We start from the raw sequence: 24,973 nt of genomic DNA on the forward strand, positions 1-24,973 counted from the left end.
GTTCTTTTCTGGGATTGCTGTGGGCAGCAATAATGAAATTCATTAACAGGAACTCTCTAAGAAAAAAGTTTAAGAAGCAGTTTTCAAAGATATGACTTAACGGGGTTTTTTGTTTTGTGTTGTGTTGTTTCAGCTCCGGCCGGAACTCGAATCGCTGTTGCTCAGAGCTCGCACTCTTGAGCGAGCTCTTAACCAACTGAGCCGCTCGGCTGGCCCTGTTTTTGGTTGTTGTTTTTTTTTGGACCTAGCTAGAATTTAAAAATGCTAAACCCAAAAAATGGAAATATTGATCCTCATAGTTCTCTGCACAGTTAAGTGAACTCTAGGAAGATGCATTGTTACTAGGGATTGGAGAATCTTCTTGGTTGCAAAGATATAAATAGGCATGATTAAGTGGAGAACTAGCTACCAATTCTACAGTCTTTGCTAAAATGAACAAATGCTTTGCTTGCAGAGATGGAACAATATTTACTCTCTTCCACTTGAGTAAAGAGCAGTATGTATTATTAAATTACAAATTCTAAGCTCCTTCGTGATTTACCAAAACCATCACCTGTAGGCGGAGGAATCCTGTACATTCCTCCATTACTGCTTTGTAAGAACAAGAATTTTTTTTTTTTAATCTTTTAGTTTTATTTGGGAACAGTGTGCCTTTCCAGGACCCATCAGCTCCAAGTCAAGTATGTCTTCAATCTAATAGTTGTGGAGGGCACAGCTCTGTGGCCCATGTGGGAATTGAACTGGCAACCTTGGTGTTATGAGCCTGCGCTCTAACCACCTGAGCTAACTGGCTGCCCCCAAGAATTATTTCTTGACAACTAAGCAATAACTACCAAATAGCAGAAGATAACAGAAATGACACAGCTCCATTTACTTTCAAACTCCTCTCTTTCCAATACTATGTAATGTACTCAACCTATTCTGATTGGAATAAATGGTTTTCATTTCTATCTTCCTAATTATCAGAACCACAAAGAGCCAAAGCACTGAGGAATTGACTCAGGCTTTCTGAGTGGATAAGATATATCACTAATCAACTAATGAATTAGTTTTGGTCCTTTACCCCATCCAAAGTAACTTTCTCTCTAATAGGTAACTATATCTCTAATACAAATCACCATCTCCTTATCCAGATGACTATGCTCACCTCTCAATACGTATCTCTAAACCTATGCTTTCTTTCCAGTCTTCATTTTTCATATACCAGTGACCATTCTAAATTGCATATTAAATCTTGTCAAAACCCTTTAAAAAAAAATCTTTCAGTAGTTCCCCATCGTTATGGGAAAAAAGATAATCTTGAATGTGGCTTACAAGGCCCTACTCGATCCCAGCCTTTACCTTTTGGTCTCCTGTCAAGACACCATCATCCTTGCTTCTAGATTCCAGCCACACTGGTCTCTTAGCTGCTGGAACCCACCAAGGAAGTTCTCTTGTCATCTCGGGTTCTGTCCATGTCGTTCCTCTGCCTGGCCCACTCTTACTCATCTCTTAGATCTGAGCTTCAATGTCCTTGCTTCAAAAACACTGTCCCTGAACTTCAATCTCAAGGACATCAGTGTCCTATACTTTACAGTTCACATACTGTATTCTTGTTCATTATTGACTGTCCGACAACACAAGTAGATAATAAACTCCAATGAAGGTAGATTGTCTTCCATGTGCTGTTTTATCCCTAGCATCTACTTACAGTGTCTAGTAGGTGCATAATTGAAACCTGAATATCAATATTTCCTTTTTGGGGTTTAGAATTTTTAAAATTCTATAGCTAGGTCTCTAAAAAGATAATAAAATAGTAGTAATAAAGCTAGGTCTAAAACCAGTAAGTAACATTTTTGAAAATACTTTTTTTTTGGGGGGGGGACAGCCATGGTCATTGGTTACACATTGCTTTCATGCTACAATGGCATAGTTGACTCTTTTAAGGAGGGCGCAGCTCACAATGGCCCATGTGGGGATCGAACCAGCAACCTTGGTGTTAGCAGCACAACACTCTAACCAACTGAGCTAACCAGTCACCCCAAAAACTAACTCTTAAACTCTCTCCTTCCTAGAGAGTTGACTGAATAAAAGTATGATACTGAGAATACTCACTAGTAGCCTAGAATAATTAAATGAGACTAAACTGAGCTCAATCACACCAGCACTAGCTGACAACCAGCCTGTGCTTGGCAGTCCACCTGAGTGGGTTAGCAGAACACTGGAATTCAGGAACATCTGGTAGTATGTGTGGAGAGGTAGTCACCCCTCCTTAGCATTGTCCTGGTTCAGCATCACTGAGTATAACCACTCCCACTGTCCTACACACTCTTATTTACACAAGGTAAAGTTCTTGACTTGTGCCCTTTCTTTAGCAGCACTTTTACAAGCTCTTTCTCTCTCCAATGCAATGACCAGACCCCATTCAACACTGAATTCCTCAACCCTTCATCTCAACATTTCTCCTTACAAATAAGTTTGTCCTCAATTGTAGCAAAGACAAATTCCTATTTTAATCCAAATTTAGAAGGATATCTGAGCAGGGCTTATAGCCACCGACATACCAAAGCCCCTTGGTTAAGAACCACTGACCTATGTTGCTTTTACTGCAAACCTTATTGATAAATATCTCTCTTCCCGTATGTGAACACCTCTGTCAAAATCCAAGCCCGATCTGCTACTGTACCTAACTCCTTGTAACGCCACGTTTTTGTGCCAGTAGGGTTTGAAACAAAGCTCTGGGCTAAGTCCAGGATATCAGAAGTTCATTTTGTCTAAAAGAATTCCACTAATTCAGCAAAAAAATGTATGCACATTTTAAGAAAGGAAGAAACTATTAAAATCGTAATAATATATACCAAGAACAAAAGATGAATACAAGTCACATTTGACTTCTGCAGTTACAAGAGGTGCTCAAAGTGGTTACCATCAACATCCAGACACTTCTGATTACGGCGAACTACTGCTTGAGCAACACTGACCAAAGGGGCCACTTGTATACATCTTTTTGGCACCCCCCAGTATAAGGGGGTAGCCCCAGGAAATACAATTAAAACTGGTTTCCTAGTAAGGCCCAACAATCAGTGCCAGGCGTGAAGAGACGATTCCATTTACGAAGCTGCTTATTCAGACATTCTATACGCAAGCCAACATGTGGAAAATGGAGGCGAGAATTTGGGGAAAGACAAGATTGTCTGGTACCAACAGCAAACGACCATTTATAGAACCAGAAATTCACAGCTATGAAAGACCAAATCTTCATGCCAGTGGTTAAAAAGAAATCTTTATTATACAAAATTAAAAACATAAATATATTTACAAGCATCTTAAATACCAGCTTATAATACTTGACATTTTTGAATCATTTCAAATTGAGTTTTTCCATAAGCTTTTAAAATGCAAGGCTATTTCATCCACTTCAGTGAGTTACCAGTTTTCATTTCCACCACTCCAAAGGAGTTTTTGGTTTTTCAAAATTATCCATACTGTTATTTAAAGGAAAAAAAAAAAAAACAGTGTACTTTTTAAATGACTAGTTTGGGGGGGGGGGGGATCACAGTCCTGAGCTTCCTATCCCAGTAGTGGGATATTACTCCAAGAGAATTCTATAAACCAAATTTCTTACTGCCATTTATATAAACCACTAAAACTTTTTAAAGACTCACATTCCTGGTACTCACATTTATCCATCTACCAAGCTCCTCCTCAGATTTCCTGAGAGGAAAAGCAGGAAAAAACAGAGAAGAGGTGCGAGAATACAGTTGACCATCTGAAATCACTACAGACTTAGGACCCAAAAATCTGATATTACTAATTTCCTTCGGGACCAAATCCAGGGTATTATATGAAAACAAAGTAATTTCAAATGATGCACATGTGACAGCAAACAGTGGCACAATGGGACACTGACTTAAAGACATTTAAGTGGTTAACTTAATACCCACTGTGGAGGTTCCTCATGAATAAAGGGTAGACAGATTCTGTACAATTTTGTTTTTAAGAAAAGTTTTCATTATCTGGCCTTCAAATGTCAGTACTGAGTACATAATTCATTTTTATATATAATAGTACATAAAAAAAGACTAGCATAGTGTGAGGAAAGCAAATTTCCTTGAGAAGGGTCCCCTCAAAAAAACCAAAAAAAAAAAAATCCAAAAAAACAGAAAGGAAAAGACTCAACACCTATAACCCACACTTAACAAGAACGCCATTTTGTTCCACTTTCCCTGGAAGCCCTCAGCTTAGCTGAGAATCACAGCAAGTCTTCATCCTCAGAGATAAGCAACAAATTTAAAAGAAAAAGAATGACAACAGGTTAAGAGCTATATACATTTTACTAGTTTGTTTCTCACTTGTCCTCGATCTTTAAAAAGGTGTCAAATGAGCCATGGATGCTGGTGGCAGGAGGCAACTGGGGAGGAGAGGCCTGGGGATGAGGAACAGGGTAGACTTGTTTACAAATTCAGAGCAAACTCCCCTCTTCTGGATCTAAAATAAAAACATCTTTTGTCTTCAGTAAAACAAAAGTCTTTCTGCTCAAGGCAGATGGTGGGTACAGTCTGCTCAAAAGAAGCATTTTCTCTCGGAGAGGAAGGTAGGTACACACAGTCGGCAGTCGGCACCGCCCTGGTCGGGCCACACGGCAGCCCCACCGTCACTGCTGCATGTTGTTGATGATCGCCAGGATGCTCATCTTCTCCTGGGCAGAGTCCACATCCTCATTCTGCTTCTGGGCCACTCCAGTGCCCAGGCCATAGAGCCGCCCACAGTACTTGGCATCATCAATACTGTCCTCAAAAAACAACTGCAGAATAGGACAGAGAACCGGTGGTGAGAAGGATGCCAAGAGTCATGCCAAGAATCATGCCACGTCTCCACACTACCACATCAGCACCTCCCAGCTCTCTTAGAGCCCTGAAAATCTAGCCAACCAGAAACTAATTCCACAAAGACAGGCTCCAAACCTTTTCGTGCTCCTTTCTCAACAGACGTCTACTTTCCATTGGTTCTTTTACTGCCAGGATCCCTGTGCTGCTGCTGCTGCTGTTTAGCAAGAACGCCCATGTCCTCCCTTCTCTTTCATAGGCAATGCAATGATTGGAGCTTGGGCTCCACACTCAGCCTAATTGTGTGACCTTAGGAAAGTCACTTCAACTCTCCTTAAGTCACTGTTCCCTATCTATAAAATGGAGTGATGTAATAATAGGTTGTCAAGAGTGAGATAATGGACATGAAGTACTTATAGCAGGGTGTTATCTCCTCAACCGGTGCACTGTAGTAGGTAGGATGTTTGGCAGCATCCCTGGCCAGCAGCAATTCCCCTGGTTTTTGACAACCAAAAGTATCTCCAGACATGCCAAAGGCATCGCAGAGGGCAAAACCAGAGAGCATGATGCCGCCAGCTTTGTTCTTCTTTCTCAAGACTGCTTTGGCTACTTGGAGTCTTTTGTGGTTCCATACAAATTTTAGGATTGTTCTATTTCTGTAAAAAATGCCATTGAAATTTTATAGGGATCGCACTGAATCTGTAGATTTCTTTGGATAGTATGGACATTTCAACAATATTACTTCTTCCAACCCATGAGCACAGAATATCTTTCCATTTATTTGTGTCATCTTCAATTTCTTTCATCAATGTCTTACAATTTTCCATGTTCAGGTCTTTCACTTCTTTGTATCCTGCAACTTTACTGAATTTGCTTATTAGTTCTAACAGGTTTTTGGCGGAGTCTTTAGGGTTTTGCATACATATCATGTCATCTGCAAATAGTGACAGTTTGACGTCTTCCTTTTCCATTTGAATGCCTTTTATTTCTTTTTCTCGCCTAATTGCTCTGGCTAGGATTTCCAATACCATGTTGAATAAAAATAGCAAGAGTGGGCATCCTTGTCTTGTTCCTGATCTCAGAGGAAAAGCTTTCAGCTTTTCACCATTGCGTATATTAGCTGTGAGATATGTGATAATTAAAAGAACTTAGCATAAATTAAGTGGTGGTCTAACAAATGTGTTCACATCATAGAAATCAGAAGAAAAGCAAATAATTACAAGGATTAGAGTTGTTAGGAACCAAATACACTGCTAGACAGGCATGCTGAGTGGCCTTCATTTCAGAATGCTGCTTTGCTTCCCAAACTATGTTTAATATATCGAACATCATAAAAAACAAAACAAAAAAAACCACACACACAACTGCTTTCAAAGCGGTCGTCAACTTCCAACAGAAACTATAAATTTTCAACAAACCTCAGCCATCTCCTCAGACATACCTCTTTCATCCTGAAGAATGCCATTCCCGTCAGCAGTGAGTCTGAGCCTGCTTGGTGCTGCCTTCCAATTCTCTGCAAATCCAACTGATCAGCAACTTCCTGAAGACCTCCCTGGAAATGTAAGGGAAGTCAAGATTAATATTACAGACCCAACACTTTTCTACTAGAGTCAACTAAATCCATTCTTGAGTTTACTTCATTTGGTGAAGAGAAGTGGGAACAGGTCATTTACTTAACAAGCCTTACCCCAGCCCTCACAAGTGATACACTGTGTTTTATTCCACTTTTTACTCCTTTCTTTTCTATATTAATTTTGTCAGATCCCTGCCTCTTAAAGTCCTAATTGCTGTAAAACAAGGCTGAGGAAATAGTAAATAAATGCCAATCCAATTCAAGACAGCAAGCCTCTTATGTCATCACTTTATTAGGGCAGTGAGTTCTTATACTGTCTCGAGTTAAGAACCCCTTTGAGAATCTGGTACCCTACAGGCCCCACTCCTAACAAACTGCACATACACCTCACATTACCACCTGTTCCACTAAGTTCATGGGTCTTAAGTGAAGAACACCTGCCTTTGGATGAGAGAAGCAGAGGGCTCCCTTCATGCCCAGGTTAAAGACAGTTACCACACGAGTCCCTGTGTCAATCACTTCTATACACAACCTGTCAAGCACAATGCTGGTCCTTAGCAGGCACTCAAGAACAAATAACAATAAAGCAAAATGACAAGTCGGCTTGTTTGGCTTTTTTTGTTGTTAATAGTACTAGAAAAACATTGTGTACCTTAAGATTTTTGCAACTCTTCATCAGGTATTTCACATCATAAATGGATGGGAAGAAAAGGTTCAGAATATGAAAGAATTCATGTTCCTCTTCTGGCAAACGAGAATCCGTAAGTAACTTTACCATGTAGCCAAAATCATAGCCACTGTAAGGAGAGGAGGCACTTGGGTGAAAACGCAGCAGTTATCAGGCCCCAGCATTCAACGTTTTATTTCTCAACATCTTATGTTTCTACATCATGTTGGGAATTTTCAGTCTTCCAAAGTAGTTTATCCTACTATAATTTAAACTTTCCATTAGAAAACAGCATAAGGTACAGCATAAAAAAAACAGATTAAAAGGTACTGAAAAGATGGAATAACATCTCCTAAGGGGAATCTGGCTTTCACGTACATAGGAAACTCCAGGCCAGCCACTTAAAAGACAAGTGCATCAACCTTCCCCACCCTCCATCTTTCTACCTGGAATATACCTCCTGACAGCCACATGGTAAAGCCCAATACTATGTGAAACAAACTAGTATGGACTCCATAGTGGTTTGTTTGGTTTTTTAAACTAAAACATCAGTAACAGTTTCAACTCCACAATTGCTAGTGAGCAACAGAAGAGACAACAGGACTGCCAAGATAACATAAGAAGTCAATTCCCCGCTCCCAAATCGAGAGATACACAATCTCTAGAACTGACCTGTGAAATGAAAGCCATTTGACATTGTCACAGAGAACCACCCCTGATGTCATAAGCAGCTCCGCAAAGTGCAATGTGTCAATCCCTTCCTCTTCATGCTTCTGAAACTGCAGTCCTGAGTTAGCAAGGAGATCTATGGAATCCTGGGAGTACATGTCCTCCCTAAAAAAGAAGGTGCTCACTTCTTAACTGGTGGATACTGCACAGAAGTAGTAGGCATGAATATATTACCATCACCTTATCATTACAGACCCTTTCTTGAAACGCTTTCACAATTTAAGAATAGACCAATTCATTCTTTCCAGTATTCCGGCAAGCATGCAAAAAAGATGATCTCTATAATAGATAGAAAAATGGGATTTCCCCCCATAAAATAAATATCCTAATTATGAAAGATCCACATTTTCATTGTTTAAAGAACAACAGAATCAGCCAATACAAAAATATTTCAGGTAGCAGAAAATGAAAAACAATTAATGTTCTTATTGTAATGCTGCCCCACAGAAATAACTATTAACACTTGGTTTATACATGCTTGCAGACTATTTTCTCTGCCTACACATATACACACCTCCATCCCTACATCTATATATTATATTATCATCATTAAATCATCTATGTATTATACTATCATCATGGTACAAATAACAGCCTTTTGCAATGGACTTAAAAAAATGAAGTTAAAGGAAAAATCCAGATAATCTCCCAAAAATGTTCTTTGAAACTCTAAGATACCTCCAAAACACATCAACAACAATCAAAAAATTATTCCTGTGCTCTCAAACACTCCTGGTGCCCAGATAAAGAAAGCAGCATTAAAGAGCTGGGGCCCAATAAACATACTAACACCACCTCTGACAATCAGCAAAACCACAGTCTCCCCCCAACTTTCCCCTTAAAAATTACATCATCCTTAAAAATAGAATTGTCACGATTGAGCAACCCCATTTCTAGGTATATATCCAAAAGAATTGAAAACAGGATCTCAAACAGATATTTGCACACCCATGTTCACAGCAGCATTATTCACAATAGCCAAAAGGTGGAAACAACCCAAATGTCCATCAACAGATGATGGATAAAAAGAATGTGAGGGCCGGCCAAGTGACTCAGTTGGTTAAGAGCTCGCTCAAGAGTTTGAGCTCTGAGCAACAGCGGTTCGAGTCCCAGCCCGAGCTGAGCAGCCGCTGAGCTGCCAACAGGTGGCAGGATGGCTCAGCTAAAAAAAAAAAAAAGAATGTGGTGTGCACATACGACATATTATTATTCAGTTTTAGGAAGGAAATCCTGCCACCTGCTACAACATGGATGAACCTTGAGGACATTATGCTAAGTGAAATAAAGCAGTCACAAAACAACAGATACTGTACAATTCCACTTATATGAGGTATCTAAAGTAGTCAAACTCTAGAAAACACAAAGTGGAATGGTGGTTACCAGGGGCTGGGGGAGAGGAAAAAGGAAACTGTTATTTAATGGGTATACAGTTTCAGATGTGCAAGATGAAAAAGTTCTGGAGGTCTGTTTCACAACAAAGTAAATTTTGTTTACCACAGAATTTTTTAAATTATGTCAAAATCTGCCCTCTACCAGATGGATAGGCTTCAGTGGCAACTACCTTTGACTAGCACCCACTCTACACCTGATTTCTACTATGAAAGATGCTAATACCCTCTTTTACAGATAAGGAGACTGAATTCCAGCAGGGTAACTAACCCAGTCACCCAGCTAAGAAACGGCAGAGCTGCAATTCAAACACTGAGCTCTTAACTGGGAAACTGACTTTACTTTTTTCATTTTAAATAGCCTTATTGAGATATAATCCACATACTAAACAATTCACTCAAAGTATACAATTTGGTAGATTTAGTATATCACAGAATTGCAACTACCACCACAATCAACTATAAACTATTTCATCACCTCAAAAAGAAACCCTGTACCCATTAAGCAGTCACTCCCCATTATCTGATAACCTCCCAATTCCCCCCCCACCCCTCCACCCCTACTCTAGAAATCACTGATCTATTTTCTGGCTCTATAGACGGGCTTATTTTGGACATTTCAAGTAAATGGAATCATATATGTGGCCTTTTGTGTCTGGCTTCTTTCCCTTAGCTTGTTTCCAAGGTTCATCCATGTATAGCATGTATCAGTACTTCATTCCTTTTTACTGCCCAGTAACATTCTATTCCATGGATACACCACATTTAATTTATCCATTTATCAGCTCACAGATATCTGGATTGCTTCCACCTTTGGGCTTTTACAAATAAAGCTGCTGTGCACATTCATCTACAAGTTTTTTCATGGATGTATGTTTTCATTTCTCTTGCATATATGTCTAGGAACTGCTCTGGGTCATATGGTAACTCTACATTTAACCTGTTGAGGAGCAGCCAAACTGTCTTCCCAAACAGGCTGGCCCATTTTACATTTCCAGTAGCAATGTATGAGTGTTCTAATTTCTCCACATCCTCACAGACATTTGTTATTATGTTACTTGTCTTTTTTATTATAGCCACCTAGTGGGTGTGAAGTGGTATCACACTGTGTGTTTGATTTGCATTTCCCTATGGACATGATGTGAGCATCTTTTCATGGGCTTATTAGCCATTTGTGTATCTCCTTTGGAGAAATGTCTATTCAGATATTTTGCCCATTTTTAATAGGATTATTTGTCTTTTCACTGTTGACTTATAGGAGTTCTTTATGAGTAACTTTACTTTCTGAGATTCTGTATTCCATCCTCTGCTTGACGGCTCCTTCCAACCCTTACCTGGGTTCGGTGGAAACCAAACTTAAAATGAATAAAACCAGTTAGAAATCTCAGTCTGCACAAATGCAGCAGATCTAAGAATGACACTGAGGAGGGTCTGGACACTTACGTAAGGTTGAACTTGAAGTTGAACTGCCACGTGTTGATTCCAGAAGGATATTCTCCCTTCTCGTTCGTGAATGTAAGGCCCAGCTGGATAATTTTTAAAAGGTCGACATTGCACCGTAAAAGCTGATACTGGTAATCTATGGAACTACGAAATTCACCAATTGGTCGTACCACAACACCTGGAAATTCTGTGTCCTGGAAAAGGAAAAAGTCTCTCATCATAAGGTTTCACAAAACATTGGATGCGGAATTGATCATCCATGAAACAAAATTTTTACCTCAATTTATAAGTTATGGGACAAGCCCCAAGCTTGGGCACAAAAATCTATCTTAAAATACTGATCTTGTTGACATCTACAGAAGCACTAAAATCATGAAGCTCTGCCCAACACTGGGAGATTCTACATGAATAGGATGTGAATAGAGGTGGGTAACTATAAGTAGATATACAGTCAATGAAGAACGTTCTAGGTTGAGAACAACATATGAATAAAAATACAAAAATAGGGAAGTGAAACAGCCATTCAGAAAAAACAATAAAAGCCATGTTTAACTTGAGTGAAGAACAAGATAATAGAGAGTGTTCAATGCCAGGCTAAAGACAAAATTCTATCATCTCTACAGCAGGAGTCACAAACTCCAGGCAGCCATGGAAAGGAGTAAAGCAGACGGGTATGACAATGATCACGAGTAATGGGGACTGCAGCAAACTAGAGTGCGAGCTACAAGAAGCCCCTGATAGCGCCATGATGCACAACTCCCTCTTTGGCCACTCAGGCAGGCAGGAATGTGGACCCTCTATGGCCAGGTCTCCCCAGTTTTTCCAGAGATGGCAAAAATCTGGAATTTAAGTGAGCTCTTGATTTTTAAATGCTGGCAACAAATGTTTAAAAATTGTTTTAAACACTATACAAATACACTGTCTCTTTGGGACAGATGTGCTCTATGGGTTGACATACTTCTGCCTTAAAGATTTTCGAACACAGAGTAACATTACAAAAAATCTAAGACACTAGAGGTTACGTCCTTCTCAGACACACTGGCTACCTTGATGTTTCATAAGAGCAATATAACTTTCCATCATGTTTAATTTACCACCCCTTTAGTATAATCATTTATTTCAAACTCTCACATTAAATAGTCCCCTAAGTCTACTGGAAGGTGGGTGAAACAGAGTAGAGCTCCTTACCATGGCAATGTAACTGTAACTGAGCACAATTTCTCGGATCTTTCTCATCTCTTCCTCTAGGTTGCTGGCCCAGACTTCACAGATAACCTGGCTGTTCTCCACAAGTGCTGCAGGCATCCTGAATAAACTGGAGATGTCACGTTCAGCTGAGTATGGTAGAAGGCAAGCCAATGGTTGATCTGATCTAAATTCAAAAACGCATTTTGCAATCACATAAACTTACACAGTGATATAAGGTTTCAATAACACAAAGGCATCAAAACAATATTTTACCATCACTTCACCCATTTAAGCTAAAACATTAAGACTATTATATTTATTCTACACACACTCACACTCACAGTCTTTAACCTAAAGAAATTAAAATTATTAAGAAACCTGAATCTGGAATGGCACCCAAATTAAAATAAGCAGGGGGGGGGGGACCTGAATAAACTTTTGCCCAAGTTTCCCTTTAACACGGAAGTAAAATCACTACCCTAACCCTGTTTTCAGCCCTCTCCAGAATACCTAAAGACTAAAATAAAATAGTCCCCATGACCGCAAATATGTCCTTATCCATAACTTTCATAGCACTTTGCTCAGAGACCAAATCATGGAAACATTTCTAAAGGAATCACTTTAGCCAGTTTAAATGTACATGGGATCTCTGAAAGCCTGAAAGAATGTAGACCTATACTCACACTTAAAGTCTTTACATCTACATGACGAATATGGGTATGGGACTCCCCACACCACCCTCCCAAAAAAGGGAATTCTTTTTCCCTACAATTCAGAAGTCAAATAGAACTAGAGGCAATTAGCTAACTTAACATAGTGTCTCTTTAGATTTGTGCAAATGGGGATTTAAGTGATAAAACACAATCCCACTTACTAATTTCAACCTTAACAACCACAAGAAAAATTTGAATTTGAGTTATTAGTGTCTATTTTAAACACATAATACTGTAAAGAAACTAAACAGCAATTCAACAATGAAGAAAGAAAAGATGAGATGGCAGGTATAAACAATTCAGCCAAAATCAAGTTGATTTATGGGGTACACTCTGGGAGGAAACTGGGGCAAGGATCTTCTCCAACATAAAACTCAGCATGGTTCAGGGCCTGCCGAATGGCGCGTTGGTTAAGAGTTGGCTTGGGACGCCAGCTCTGAGCAGCAGGGCCTCAGTTCGGATCCCACATTAGGGCCAGTGACACTGCGCTCTCTACAGTTGATATGGTGAGCAGCGGCTGGATCTGGAGCTGGGCTGTCGTGAGTGGCTGGCAGGCAGCAGGTGTGAGCTTTCGTGAGCTGCCAATAGCTGCCATAAGCAGCCATCCAATGGCCAGCAAGCGACTGCCTTACCCAGGAAAAGTGCAATGATAATACCAACATGGACCAGTGAAACAACGTCCTCCACAACTAGACTGAAAAACAAAAGGACAGCAACTTGTCTGTTCCCTTCCCTGAGTCCCCAATGCTGTTCCTCTCCCCCAATTCCTAAATAAAAATCTTTAAAAAAAAAAAAAGGGCTGGCCCAGTGGCTCAGTTGGTTAAGAGCTCGCTCAAGTGTGTGAGCTCTGAGCAACAGCAGTTCGATGCCCAGCCTGAGCTGAGCTCCCAACAGGTGGCAGGATGGCTCAGCTAAAAAAAAAAAATAAAAATAAAAAAAAAAAACGAAAACACACACAAAAAAACTCAGCATGGTTCAGCCTCAGAGCAATGCTGTTATTGTAACAAACTCAACTGAGATACTTAGCTATAAAGACTAAAAGGAGGTTATCATAATGGCATTTACTTAAAAGGCCACCCTACCACATGGATTCTCAACACAATGTTGAATGGCTCCCAGTGTATCTATTCAGGGGGAAAGTCCTAGAAACGGTAAAATGAATGTAAGCGATTTCCAAAGGCCAGAGCGAGGAAAACCTTTGCTTTCTACTGTCAAGATAGGCAGATACAATAGGAATCTGGAAAACAAAACTGGCATTCTCAAGCGTCTTCATTTCTCTAAGAAACTGCCAAGAAATCAATCTGTTGGTTTGTCAGCAACCCTTGAAGATTCCATTTATTCAACGCACCCTACACTTCAACATATGTTTCCCTGAAGTTACAGCAGACTTACTATAATTACTCTGAAATGTAGGTGGGCTGTGGTATCTTCCTAACAAGTATAGGTGTACACTTCCTAAAGGCAGTTTCTTCTTTTCATTCTGTACACAATGGGCATGAATGAAAGGCTTGACCGAACAAATAATGAACATCAGAAAAGGGCAGAAGTTCAGACTGAACGTGGAATTTACCATCTGACCATAATTAAGAAAATGTTGGATAAAAAATAAATTAATAAAAAAAAAAAGATTTAAAAAAAAATGTTGGGACTCAGAATTTTAGATTCTAAACCCTTCTTAAGGTTTTTAAGCCATTTCTATGCCCACTAATATTAAACCTGTACCACTTCACTTCCGTAGTTCCCTAACTGAAACAACGCACTTCCTTTTTGATGTGATCTCAAACCCAACCATAAATTACTTTAGGGGAAGTGAGTATCACTTCTGGAGACATTTCCATAAGAGCAAAAGTAACAAAAGGGACCCACACAAAAATGCCTTTGGTCTCCAAGCAGCAAAGAGCTGGCTTGGAAAGAGGACAATTCGGTATTTTACAGTCAACTCTTAGAACCAGGGTCTCCAGCTAAGATACTCTTAAGGCTGTCAAAAGAACTCAGGAAACAGTCTGAAGAGGGTCCCGCTGGTCAAAGAAAAGACAGAATGAACATCATTATGGATAATTACTACAGTGTGTTAAAATTGTTCAGATAGGTTTAAGTCCATGAGTTCATAATGAACTAAGAAAATAAACTTAATTGGTCGCCGCTGGAGAAGACTAGTGAATTGACTTATTTTTTAAAATACTATCTTGTCTTTCCTATATAAAGTATACCTTGAAGTAACCAAAAACTGAGGGAAAGTTTTTCTTTATAGAAGTTATACAGTTAACAAATGACTACAAAATGATAAGACTATCACCATTTTGGATCTCCTAATGAATTTATAGATTTGGGTAATAATCATATGGCATTTATATGGAATACGCAGAAAAGGCAAATCTAGAAAGCCAGAAAGTAGACTACAGTGATGGGATGGGGATAGGAATGAGGGTTAAGTGAAAATGGGCATGAGGTATCTTACTGGGGTGATAGAAATGTTCCTAAGCTCAATTACAATGATGACTGCACAACTCAGTACATTACCTAAAAATCACTGAACTCCATATTAAGATGGGCAAATTTTACAGTATGCAAATGATACCTAAATAAAGTTGTTAAAATAACCACAACAGCTGTCATCACAAAAAGAGACAACCAGGCATTATGTGTCTCCTGACAGAACACACCACCTGTATAAAATAGTCATGCACCACTTAAGGACAGGGGTACACTCTGAGAAAGAGAAATGTATCATGTGCAGACATCAGAGAGTGCGTGCCCACAAACCTAGATGGCATGGCCCACTACACACCGTTTGCTCCTAGGTTACAAACCTGCACAACACAACACAAGATTAAATCAAGCACAAGAAAGTGATGCAATCAAGAGAAGCAGTAAACACCAGATGCATAAGGCTGCCACAGGTATAACACGGCATACTGTTTTACAGCCAACTTTTTATAAGTTGAAAGAGTACACTCTAAAATAACGATAAAAAGTATGGTATAGTAAGTACATAAACCAGTAATATAATCATTTGTTATCTTTATAAGTATAATGTACTATATATAATATGTGCTACACTTTTATACGACTGGCAGTGCAGGTTTGTTTACACCAGCATCACCACAAGCACGTGAGGCACTGCCTGCCCTACGATGTTAGGACAGCTGTGGCACCACTAGGCAGTAGGAGTTTTTCAGCTCCCTTATAACCTTGGACCACTGTAACATGTGGTCCATACCAAAGCGTTGGTATGCAGCGCATGACTGTAGTCTTGCCAAAATAAAATCTAACTTGAATCTGACCACACCTCTAGATTTAACTACCAATTTACAAGAAATAAAGAGGACAAAGGGACATGCTAAATGACACTACAAAAAAACAATCAGCAAAATTCAGATACTGTGGGAAACCACAGAACCACCCAGCTTCTTCAACAAATAAATTGCAAGAAATTAAAGTAAAAGATTCTCAGGAGACATTTCAACCAATCAAAATGTATAGGCCTTAGTTTGATCTTGGTTTAAACAAACTGTTAGGGGGAAAGAAAAACTATCACATTTTTGAGAATATTAGAAGATTTTTGAGACATTTATTAGTCTGAACAATGACTGGCTAGTTTTGTTTTTTTTCTTTTTGTTCTGGGGTTTTGGGGGGGGGTTGTTGTTTGCTTTTTTGGTGTTACATTGTGGTTATGGTTTTTAAGCGAGTCCTTATCTTTTAGAAATAATGTAAAATATTTATAGGTAATATGATATAAAATGTAGGACTTTGCGGGCCGGCCAAGTAGCTCAGTTGGTTAAGAGCTCGCTTAAGAGTTCGAGCTCTGAGCAACAGCGGTTTGAGTCCAGCCCGAGCTGAGCAGCCGCTGAGCTGCCAACAGGTAGCAGGATGGCTCAGCTAAAAAAAAAAAAAAAGTAGGATTTTGCTTCAAAATAACAGTGGAGAAAACTCACAACTTTGTATAATGCTATCTTCCTCTACATTTTACAAATAAGAAACTGAAATTCAGAGACATTAATTTTAAAAGGCAATATCATGACTTCCATTTCCAAGAGAATGGTTTTTTTTGTTGTTTTTAGCTGAGCCATCGTGCCACCTGTTGGCAGCTCAGCGGCTGCTCAGCTCAGGCCAGGACTCGAACCGCTGTTGCTCAGAGCTCACACTCTTGAGTGAGCTCTTAGCCAACTGAGCCACTCGGCCAGCCCAAGAGAATGTTTTTTAAAAAGCTAAAAACACCGTTAAAAAACTAACTATTGTTATATTCAACGGGAATGGGAAACTCAAAAGCAGACCACTAGCAAAAATAATGTTAAGATTCTTGCACCAAACCCATATCTGGGGAAATAGACAATAGCTTGCGAACCCCTAAATGTCGTGCCATTCAAAAACTGAAGAGAAATCATATCATGCACATTTAACTGAGTATAATTACTGGATATGCTAGCCAAAAACAAGAAATAATAATAATACCAGCAATTCGGTCTGCCACTTTCCATTCAGTGAGCCCATGCTCCACAATGAGCCCAAGATGGAAACCACAAACGTACTGTTCTTAGTCTTCCTGCTTTGAAACCTCTCAGTGCCAACATTTCAGTGCACCTCACAGCGCAGACTGACTATCCATTCAAATATGTGCATTTGTGCCATACAGCCCCTAAAGGTAACATAATTACTCCATCTGTTGCAACCAAAGAAACAGTAACAAGTTTCAAAGCTGAAGGAAAACCTATACTGTGCTGGATTTACTGAGAAATAGGTCGGCCATCTCCAACTCTGCAACTTCCTAAGGAATTTCTAAGGATAAATTTGATCTCATGCAATGTATGCCTCACAGGATGACTTTAAAACAACTCCACATGAGCTACTCCACTCCCCATGAAAGCAAAACACACGCACTAATTGATACCTGCTGTTTCCCAGCACTAGACTGTGCAAAAGGGCCCCTCTTTCTCTCCTCTCTCCCTCTTCACACACGCGCACACACACACACACACACACACACCCTTACCAATTACTGAGGTGCTGATCTATAGTACAAACTGTTTCAGATCGTTTCTGACGCCCTATATATAGCTTAGAACTACTCCAAAACAAAGCTCCTCATTTACCCAGGAGCGCTCTGAAGAGCAACTAATGATACAACCATCTGAAAGCTTTCTCCGCAAGCAATCCAGAGAACCAGGCCTTGCTTGGGAAAAGAATGTTTGATTTTCCTAGTTGCTTCCTAAGTGTGCACAAAAACAATAATCACATTTTCCTTCTACGGGATTGGACAAAGGCTTTGTAGCGCCTGGACAAGATGCAAAAGGAAGCAGCAGCGCGTTACAAGTTAGAAATGGCAGCAACTTGGAAGAGGGCCCTCTATTTATGGCCGCGGTGGTCGCCGCCGCCGCTTGTCTTCTCCTTCCCCCCCAAAAAAACACAGAAGACACCACCCTGGACTGAACTGCAGTTCAGACAGCTCTTAAACCACCCCTGGGGCCTAGGCCTGTGAGTTGGCGCCTCCCGAGCACTGGCTCGGGTTCGTTAAGCTACAGAATGGCAGGGGAAAGTGGCAGGGCCGCCAAGAACCAAGAAGGGATAAGTCTGCACGGTTTCGAACTCATGTGCTCTTCCCTAGTTTCCCGTCATCGTTCTGTTCCCATTCTGGACCTCCCTCCCACTTCACGCGCATCCCTCCCCTCCTCCTCCTCCTTACCAACCCCCCCCCATTTTGTGTGCAAAGCGAAGATATTTAAATTACAGACCTCACGGCCAGAGAGACCTAAATTCAAAGCCAGGCTGCCGACTAGCGATGAGGCTTTGCATACATTACTTCACCTCTCTCGTGTCTCAGTTTTCCTGTCGTGTGAAATGGGTTTAATAGTAGACACCCCCTCGGAGGACTGCAGTAACGGTTAAATATTTAATAAATGAAGCACATTTAAAGTGCTTTGTAAAGTCTCGGCACACATCACTAGATTAGTATTATTGTGTGGTAGTGGTTGTTATTATTACTACTGTTCTATGGGCCTCTTTCTCGTCTCGCACAGCCTCCCTTCTCAACACGTCCCCACTCCTCTTCCTCCCTCAGGGCCGGATGGCCTCCCACACTCTCTCATCTCACGCTCCTCTCTTTGGTAAGCGTGGGCCTGCTTACCCTGACAAGCAGGGCCCGCGAAGCGCGGGCTGGCGGGCTGGCAGGCGGACTCCGCGGGAGCGGCGGCGGCAACGGCCCCTGACCCGGCTTTCTCCTCCCTTTGCCCCGGATCCGCTCCTAGGATAGAGCGAGCCAGTGAGATGGGCTCTCTCGTGCCTAGAACGGCTTTACGCAAAGAACCTGACCGTACCACTCTACCCACCCGGTCCTCCCGACTCGCCTGCTCCTTGGCGTCTCTCCCGACGCGCGCGCGCCTGATCATGCATGCTCCGCCCCTTCTGCGCGCCGCGGCGACTCCGTGCGTTCGCTCAACGCGTGAGCGCACGGAGCAAGCGCGCAGGCGCAAATCATAGAACGCGCCGCGAAAAAGGCAGGGCGGGGTGGCCGCGGAGGACGGTCCGCCCTAGGACTTCGCGAGATTAGTTGCACCGATTCAATTCAATCTTGAGCCTTACTCCATTTCAGTTCTCCTTCCGCGAGCCCAGGGAAGGGGCGTGTTCTAGAACTAGCTCCCCCCCTGGGTGGGCGTGGCCCGTCTGACCAAGTCCCAGATTACAACCGCCCCCTCCTCCCTGCTTTGAAGCAGCTTAAATCTTTATAGTAGGAGCGGACTTGGGGGAAGGTTGGTGAGAGAGATCCTAACTTAACCCTTCACTCTGTACTAATGCGGCCCTCTGAACTCTTCACTTACAAACCTCACGGCTTCCTTCCTGGCAAACAGGGGTGGGTGCAGCACCCCCAAACTGAGTCTGGGTGACGTCCGCCAAGGCTCGCCTCCATCCTCTCGGCCTCAAAGCCGGGCGAACCGCGTTACCATAGCAACCGGCCCGCCGGGGCCTGCTCGAGTTACAAAGTAGACTCGGCCTCCGGTGGGGGAAAGCACGCCTTCCGAGAAGCTCCGAGACCTGGCGGAGGCTAAGCAGGCTCAACAGATTTTCGTTGCAAGAGCTTTGGGACCCAGGCCTAGTCTAGGGAGGTCCCTAAGGCCCCCACCCGCCCCCTAATTCACTGTAAATCCTGTTTGGAAAGAGGGCTCTTTGCCCACGCCTGTCCTTTGTAGCGTTTGACCACGCTCGCATCCAACGCTGCCTCGTGGTCTCTCCAGCAGTGGGAAAGAAGACAAAGGACTGGCTCCCTGCGCGCGGCTACCAATTCCAGGCCGTCCTCATTGTCACTCGCACTCCTCCCCCACCCCCGCCGCCCCCGTCCCTGAGAAGGTGCAGACGACCCAAAGCAAGGTGCTTGTCATAGTCCTAGATGCTTTCACCCCAGGTCACTGGGCCTTCCTACTTTTAAACATTTCCCCCTAAGAGACTTCTCCAAAACCCTGCTTCCATTTCCGAGCTGGCCTTCAGCGGCAGTTTCAAACTGAATTCATGAAAGCTGTTCCCCAAGGAGCTGGACCCCCACCCCAGCCCCCAGGGTAGAGCATCAAATGAACTTTCTGAACTCCTCCCCTCCAAATGAGTGTGTCTCCTTATCTGTAACGTAGAGATAACTATTTCACAAGGTGGTTGTATTAATAAACGGGGGGGAAAAAACGGCCATTGAGGAAAATATATAAGTGTGTTCAAGAAATAATTGTTTCTGGCCGTCTAAGTTTGTTATTCCTGAGATATTCAAAGTTTGTTAGCTCTGCGGCGGACTTAAACAGTCATTCTGCTGAGCAATACTGTGATGAAGAAAGCAGACAAGACACTCCCTTCCCCCTGCCCTGTGGGATTTCTAGAATCCTTTCATCCACTTGTAATTAGGTTCAGGAAAGGACAGCACCATCAGGAGCTAGTCACGTGGAGAGCAGCCTTCACAATCCCTCTTGGAATTTTGTTTTTTCCTGCAGCCCTTCAGGCCTGGTGTGCACTGAATCAAACAGGAAACACACCATCTCCATCCCCTCAGCCCCTTCACCCAGAACATGATGTTCATTTCTCAGGTTATTGAAGATAAATGTAAAACAGACCGTTTGTAGTTCAGGAGGTGCTGAAGTGTTTGTTGTAAATAATGGATTTTATACTGCACTTAGGCTATTGCAAAATTAGAACAATCACTGATTCTCAATGGAAGAATTGGCCCCAAATGAATGAGAGGGCAGCTGGAGAAGAATATATTCAATAATATCATTTCATATTTGAAAAAAAAAACTATTGTTTTTGAACCACAAAGTATAGAAAGTAAGTAAGGCTTGAACATATCTTCTCAGCTGGGAGGGTATAGGTTAAAAAAAATTGAGAAACTGGTTGCAAAATGAGTCCCCTTAAGAGCCAGACAGGGTGATATCCTTAGCCAGCCAACCCTTTCTGTTAATCCCAATTCTAAATAAATCAACAGGGTTCATTTCTTCAAGTATAATATGTGTAGGAAGATAAAGTTTAATATAAATATTTGGGTTTGAAATATTTTGAAAATGTGGAAAAAGGTAAATGCCTCCAGGTATATATATAGTACCACTGTAAATCATCCTCTGAGCCCAACTCTCAAAAACCTTTATTTCTTTTAAGAGTGCTGACACACTTAGGTACCTGTCAATTAATTCCGTTGTTAGAGAGCTTCCTGCACCCCTGCAAAAGTAGCCAAGGTCTGTCACTTTGTATAGTGTTGTCTTTTATCATATTATATATTTATCTTTACATTCAACTGAAGAATGCACACAGCTGACTTCTTGGTATAGTTTGGGTTAACTTCCTGCTTTTGCAGTATGTTGCCTCTACTTTTCCTACATAACAGAAAAAACTTCTGCCTCTTAAAAATTGTCAATAGGTGATCAAACGTCCCCTAAATATAAAGAAATATTGTGTTTCATGACTATGCATTTGAGTATTATTTTGATCTTTTGATTGCAACCTGAAAACCTTCTGATCGCTGATAAGATAGCAGTTCATTTTTTTAAATCCAGAAATAGATATCAAGTCTATTTTATTCATCTCATTTGATTTTCTTTGATGTGCCTTCTCCCTTAGTGTCTACTAAAGTCACATTTCAATGTCTACTAATAATAATCAGAGACTTTCACACTTCCAAAGCTGAGAGGATCCGTAAAGATGTTCTAATTAATGCCTTCCCCTAATTTCACAGAAATTATTTCCTCATGTATAAAACACATGCTTTTTCGAAAAATTTGGGGTCTAAAAGCTGGTTGCGTCTTATATTGTGGTTGTAGGGTTTTTTACTTGCATTTCCCACTTTTTTTGCGCTTGTTTTTGCGCTCATACAACCACTGTATAAGACGCACTCAGTTTTTAGACCCCAAATTTTTCAGAAAACTGTGCGTCTTATACATGGGGAAATATGGTAATTAAATAATTTAAGGTTACCTAGCTCCCAGAGATAGAACCAGAATTTGAGTCGTCTGATTCCTAGTTCAATATGGGGTTAAGTGTTCACAGAGTTTTGTTTATGGGCCATTTGCTATGTGCAGGGCCCCATGTTGACACTGGAGGGTGCACTGGTGGATGAAACAGACAGTTCCTGGCCTTGGGGAGCTTAACATTTGGTGGCAGGGACTGACAAGAAAACAAGTAAACAAGCATTCAAGTAAGAAATAAAAGGACAATGAGAAACTGATAGCTATCATGAAGGAAACTAATGGAGTAAAATGACAGACTAACTGGATTGGGGGAAGAGAGGGGAAACTTAGATGTCAAAGAAGGCTTCTCTGAAAAGGTGCATTAAGGCAGAGATGAAAAGGACAAGAAGGACTGAGAGAGAGAGGGAGATATGAGGAATTGGGAGCAGCACATTTCAGGCAGAGGATAACACATGAGTTTGAGGTGTTAGAGGTACTGAAAAGAGGCCAGGGCAGCTTCCAGAGGAGGTGGAGCAAAGGCGCAGTGGAAAGGCTGCAGAGGAGAGCAGAGGCCGGGTCAGCCAAGGTCTAGGAGGGTTTAAAACTGTTCCCTGTTCAAAGTGCATTGGGAAACCCGGGAGGATTTTACGCACAAGATGACCTGATCTGATTTATGTTTTTTAAAGATTACTTTCACTCCTATGGACAGAGAATGGAGTAAAGGCAGAGACATTTTACTTTTTTAATTTGAATTACACTCAATTTGGTAAGAAAAGAAAGCTAGCTTCTCTCAGTCGTGGTAAATATTTAGGTAATTTTGCTAGGTGATTCTGGTTGAGTATTAGTTGTCACTACATTTTTTTTTTTTTCTGTTCTGCCATCTTGGACCTCTATCTGCCACTGCTACATCTTTTGATTATTGTTATCGTGAAACTCCCAGTGGCTGCTAAGTGAATATTCAGTACTTTACAAAGAAGAAAGTTGATCTCTGCTATATAGATCTCTGCCTATAGGTAGGCAAATTAAAATACAGGCCAATGGGAGAGAGCAGAGAAGCACATTAATATGGATAAAAGTTGTCCTTTGGGACTCTCTAGTCAGTTCTAAACTGCTCTTTCTTTTGCGTTCTCTCCCTCTCCCTCTCCCCAGCGTTACATATGACAAACCCAGCACCCTGGTGTTACAGCCAGATCGCAAAACCTCTGATTTTTTTTTTTTTTATGACCAGTATTGAGCATCTTCTTCTGAACTTCAGTAACATTCTCTAATGTTCTAGGAGCAATGAGACCCAAAGGCTTCAGAATATCTCGGAAGTCTCTAACCAGACATGTTCGTTTGGGGTGTGGGGTAAGGGTTGTATTCCAGACAAAGTTAAACACAGTTATAAATCTCAACTCCAGATTATCAGACATTAAAACTGGGAGGGGCCTCGGAGATCCACCAATCCATCTCACTCATCGTACAAACAAGGAAGCTGAGACTCACAGAGGCCAAGATGGCAAAGAGGGTGGGTGGCAGCTCTCAGGCTGAACCGTGACCTGCCTTCTTCCAGGATCTCAGGACCACTCAAGAGTACTTTCTTTAAAGGAGATCAGCCAGGAAGGAGGGGGCTGTCTTACACAACTTTGAAATAGCAAGAAAGTTGCACAATTCCTCAAAGATAGGATGGAGAGAAAGCCCAGGAGGACTGGTGAGAGATTCTCATATATCTCGGCTCTACTGAGGACTTGCTATGTGCCAGAGTTATTAGTGCCATGGAGATCCATAAAACTTCTATTTGAAATCATTATAGAAAAACTTACCTGGTCCTTTAGGGAGTGTTGACCACATAAGCTAAAAAAAAATTCAGGAAAAAAACCCAAAAAAAACAGTGGCAGAATAGTGGACAGGACCAGGAAGGAAATTCTGGGTGGGAGCATCATTATAAGCAATGAGATGGAGGTAGAGATAACAGAAAATAGGGGGGCACAGGCATGGCAGGTGATGCTTAGAGCATTAAAAAGAAGGAAGTAGTGAAGAATAATGTGATGTGAGAGCAGCTTGACTAAGGCGGGTCTTGGAAGCTAGGTAGCAAGGTTTGATCAGCACACAGAGAGACTTGGTCCACCAGGAAATATATACATTATACAAATACCAGGAATACCGGAAAAAAAAAAAGTGGTACCTAGAGATGAGGAAAAACATGAACAAGTTGTACAAAAATGTAATTCACTTGTGAGCAAGCATTAAACGTTTACTGAGCACTTGCATTGTGCAAGAAATAGGCAGGGAAAAATAATTAAGACATGGTCCTTTGTTGGCCAAATAAGGTATGACACATCCATATGATGGGGTGGCAAGCAACCATTAAAAAGGAAGTGGTATCACTTAAAGGTACTATATGGAACAGTCTCCACTTTTGAGTGTTAAGTGACAAAAGCAAGGAGCAAAATAAGCACATATGGTGTGCTGCTTCTAAAGAAGAGGGGGAGACATATGTGTTTGTATTTAAACAAGCTCACTGGGGAACAGTGAAAGAAACCTTACTTTTACTGTATACTGTTTTCACCCTCTTGTATTTTATATCAGACGCACATGTTGTCTATTCAAAATAACTTTTAGAAATTCAAAAATAAAAACTCAGTTTTTTTTCAAAGGCGCTCACCAGTTCATGTCATGGATCCTGTATCCTCATTTCACCTGCTTCAATCGACATATAAAGTTAACCTCTGCAGATGTCCCTTCCCTGCATTAGACTCACTAGTTTGGTTGATGCACCTATCTTCCCTTGCCCTGCTCTGCAGCAACCGAGCAATAAAGAGAAAACCAGGTCCTCTTGTCTGTGTAAACTTTTTACCCTCTTGGACTGCCTGCCTCCTTCCTGCCTTCCACATTATCTGATACCCACATCTCTTATTAAAACCGCCTCCTACAGGAACAGCGACATTTTCTTAAGTTGAGGAAGACGAAGGAAGTTTTCTTACAAGAAGAAAAAAGCCCAGAGTTTGGCCGCATGTGCTATTTCAAGCTTCTGCTTAAACTGCCTATTTCCTCTCAGCTGTAAATGAGATGTCCTTTGGCAAG

The 24,973-nt window shown here is 41.3% G+C and overlaps 1 protein-coding gene across 1 annotated transcript; it reads right to left on the reverse strand.

Moving 5' to 3' along the window:
• Positions 1-3,242: 3,242 nt before the first annotated feature.
• CNOT8 (CCR4-NOT transcription complex subunit 8) lies at positions 3,243-18,758 on the reverse strand. The gene is made up of 7 exons (XM_019657733.1): positions 18,628-18,758; positions 11,794-11,977; positions 10,606-10,799; positions 7,718-7,879; positions 7,031-7,175; positions 6,247-6,357; positions 3,243-4,783 (listed from the first exon to the last, which is right to left on the reverse strand). The coding sequence occupies exons 2-7, from the start codon at positions 11,908-11,910 to the stop codon at positions 4,634-4,636; spliced, it is 879 nt and encodes a 292-aa protein (XP_019513278.1). The 5' UTR covers positions 11,911-11,977; positions 18,628-18,758; the 3' UTR covers positions 3,243-4,633.
• Positions 18,759-24,973: the final 6,215 nt, after the last annotated feature.

The sequence above is a fragment of the Hipposideros armiger genome, unplaced genomic scaffold, assembly GCF_001890085.2.
Source record: "Hipposideros armiger isolate ML-2016 unplaced genomic scaffold, ASM189008v1 scaffold_279, whole genome shotgun sequence".
Classification (NCBI taxonomy): domain Eukaryota; kingdom Metazoa; phylum Chordata; class Mammalia; order Chiroptera; family Hipposideridae; genus Hipposideros; species Hipposideros armiger.

Coding starts and splice junctions, on each gene's coding strand:
- CNOT8 (XM_019657733.1), bottom strand. CDS start 11,910: ATGCCTGCAGCACTTGTGGAGAACAGCCAGGTTATCTGTGAAGTCTGG. Junction 10,800..11,793: donor GTTACAGTTACATTGCCATG/GTAAGGAGCTCT, acceptor TTCCTTTTCCAG/GACACAGAATTTCCAGGTGT. Junction 7,880..10,605: donor AACTTCAAGTTCAACCTTAC/GTAAGTGTCCAG, acceptor CTTCTTTTTTAG/GGAGGACATGTACTCCCAGG.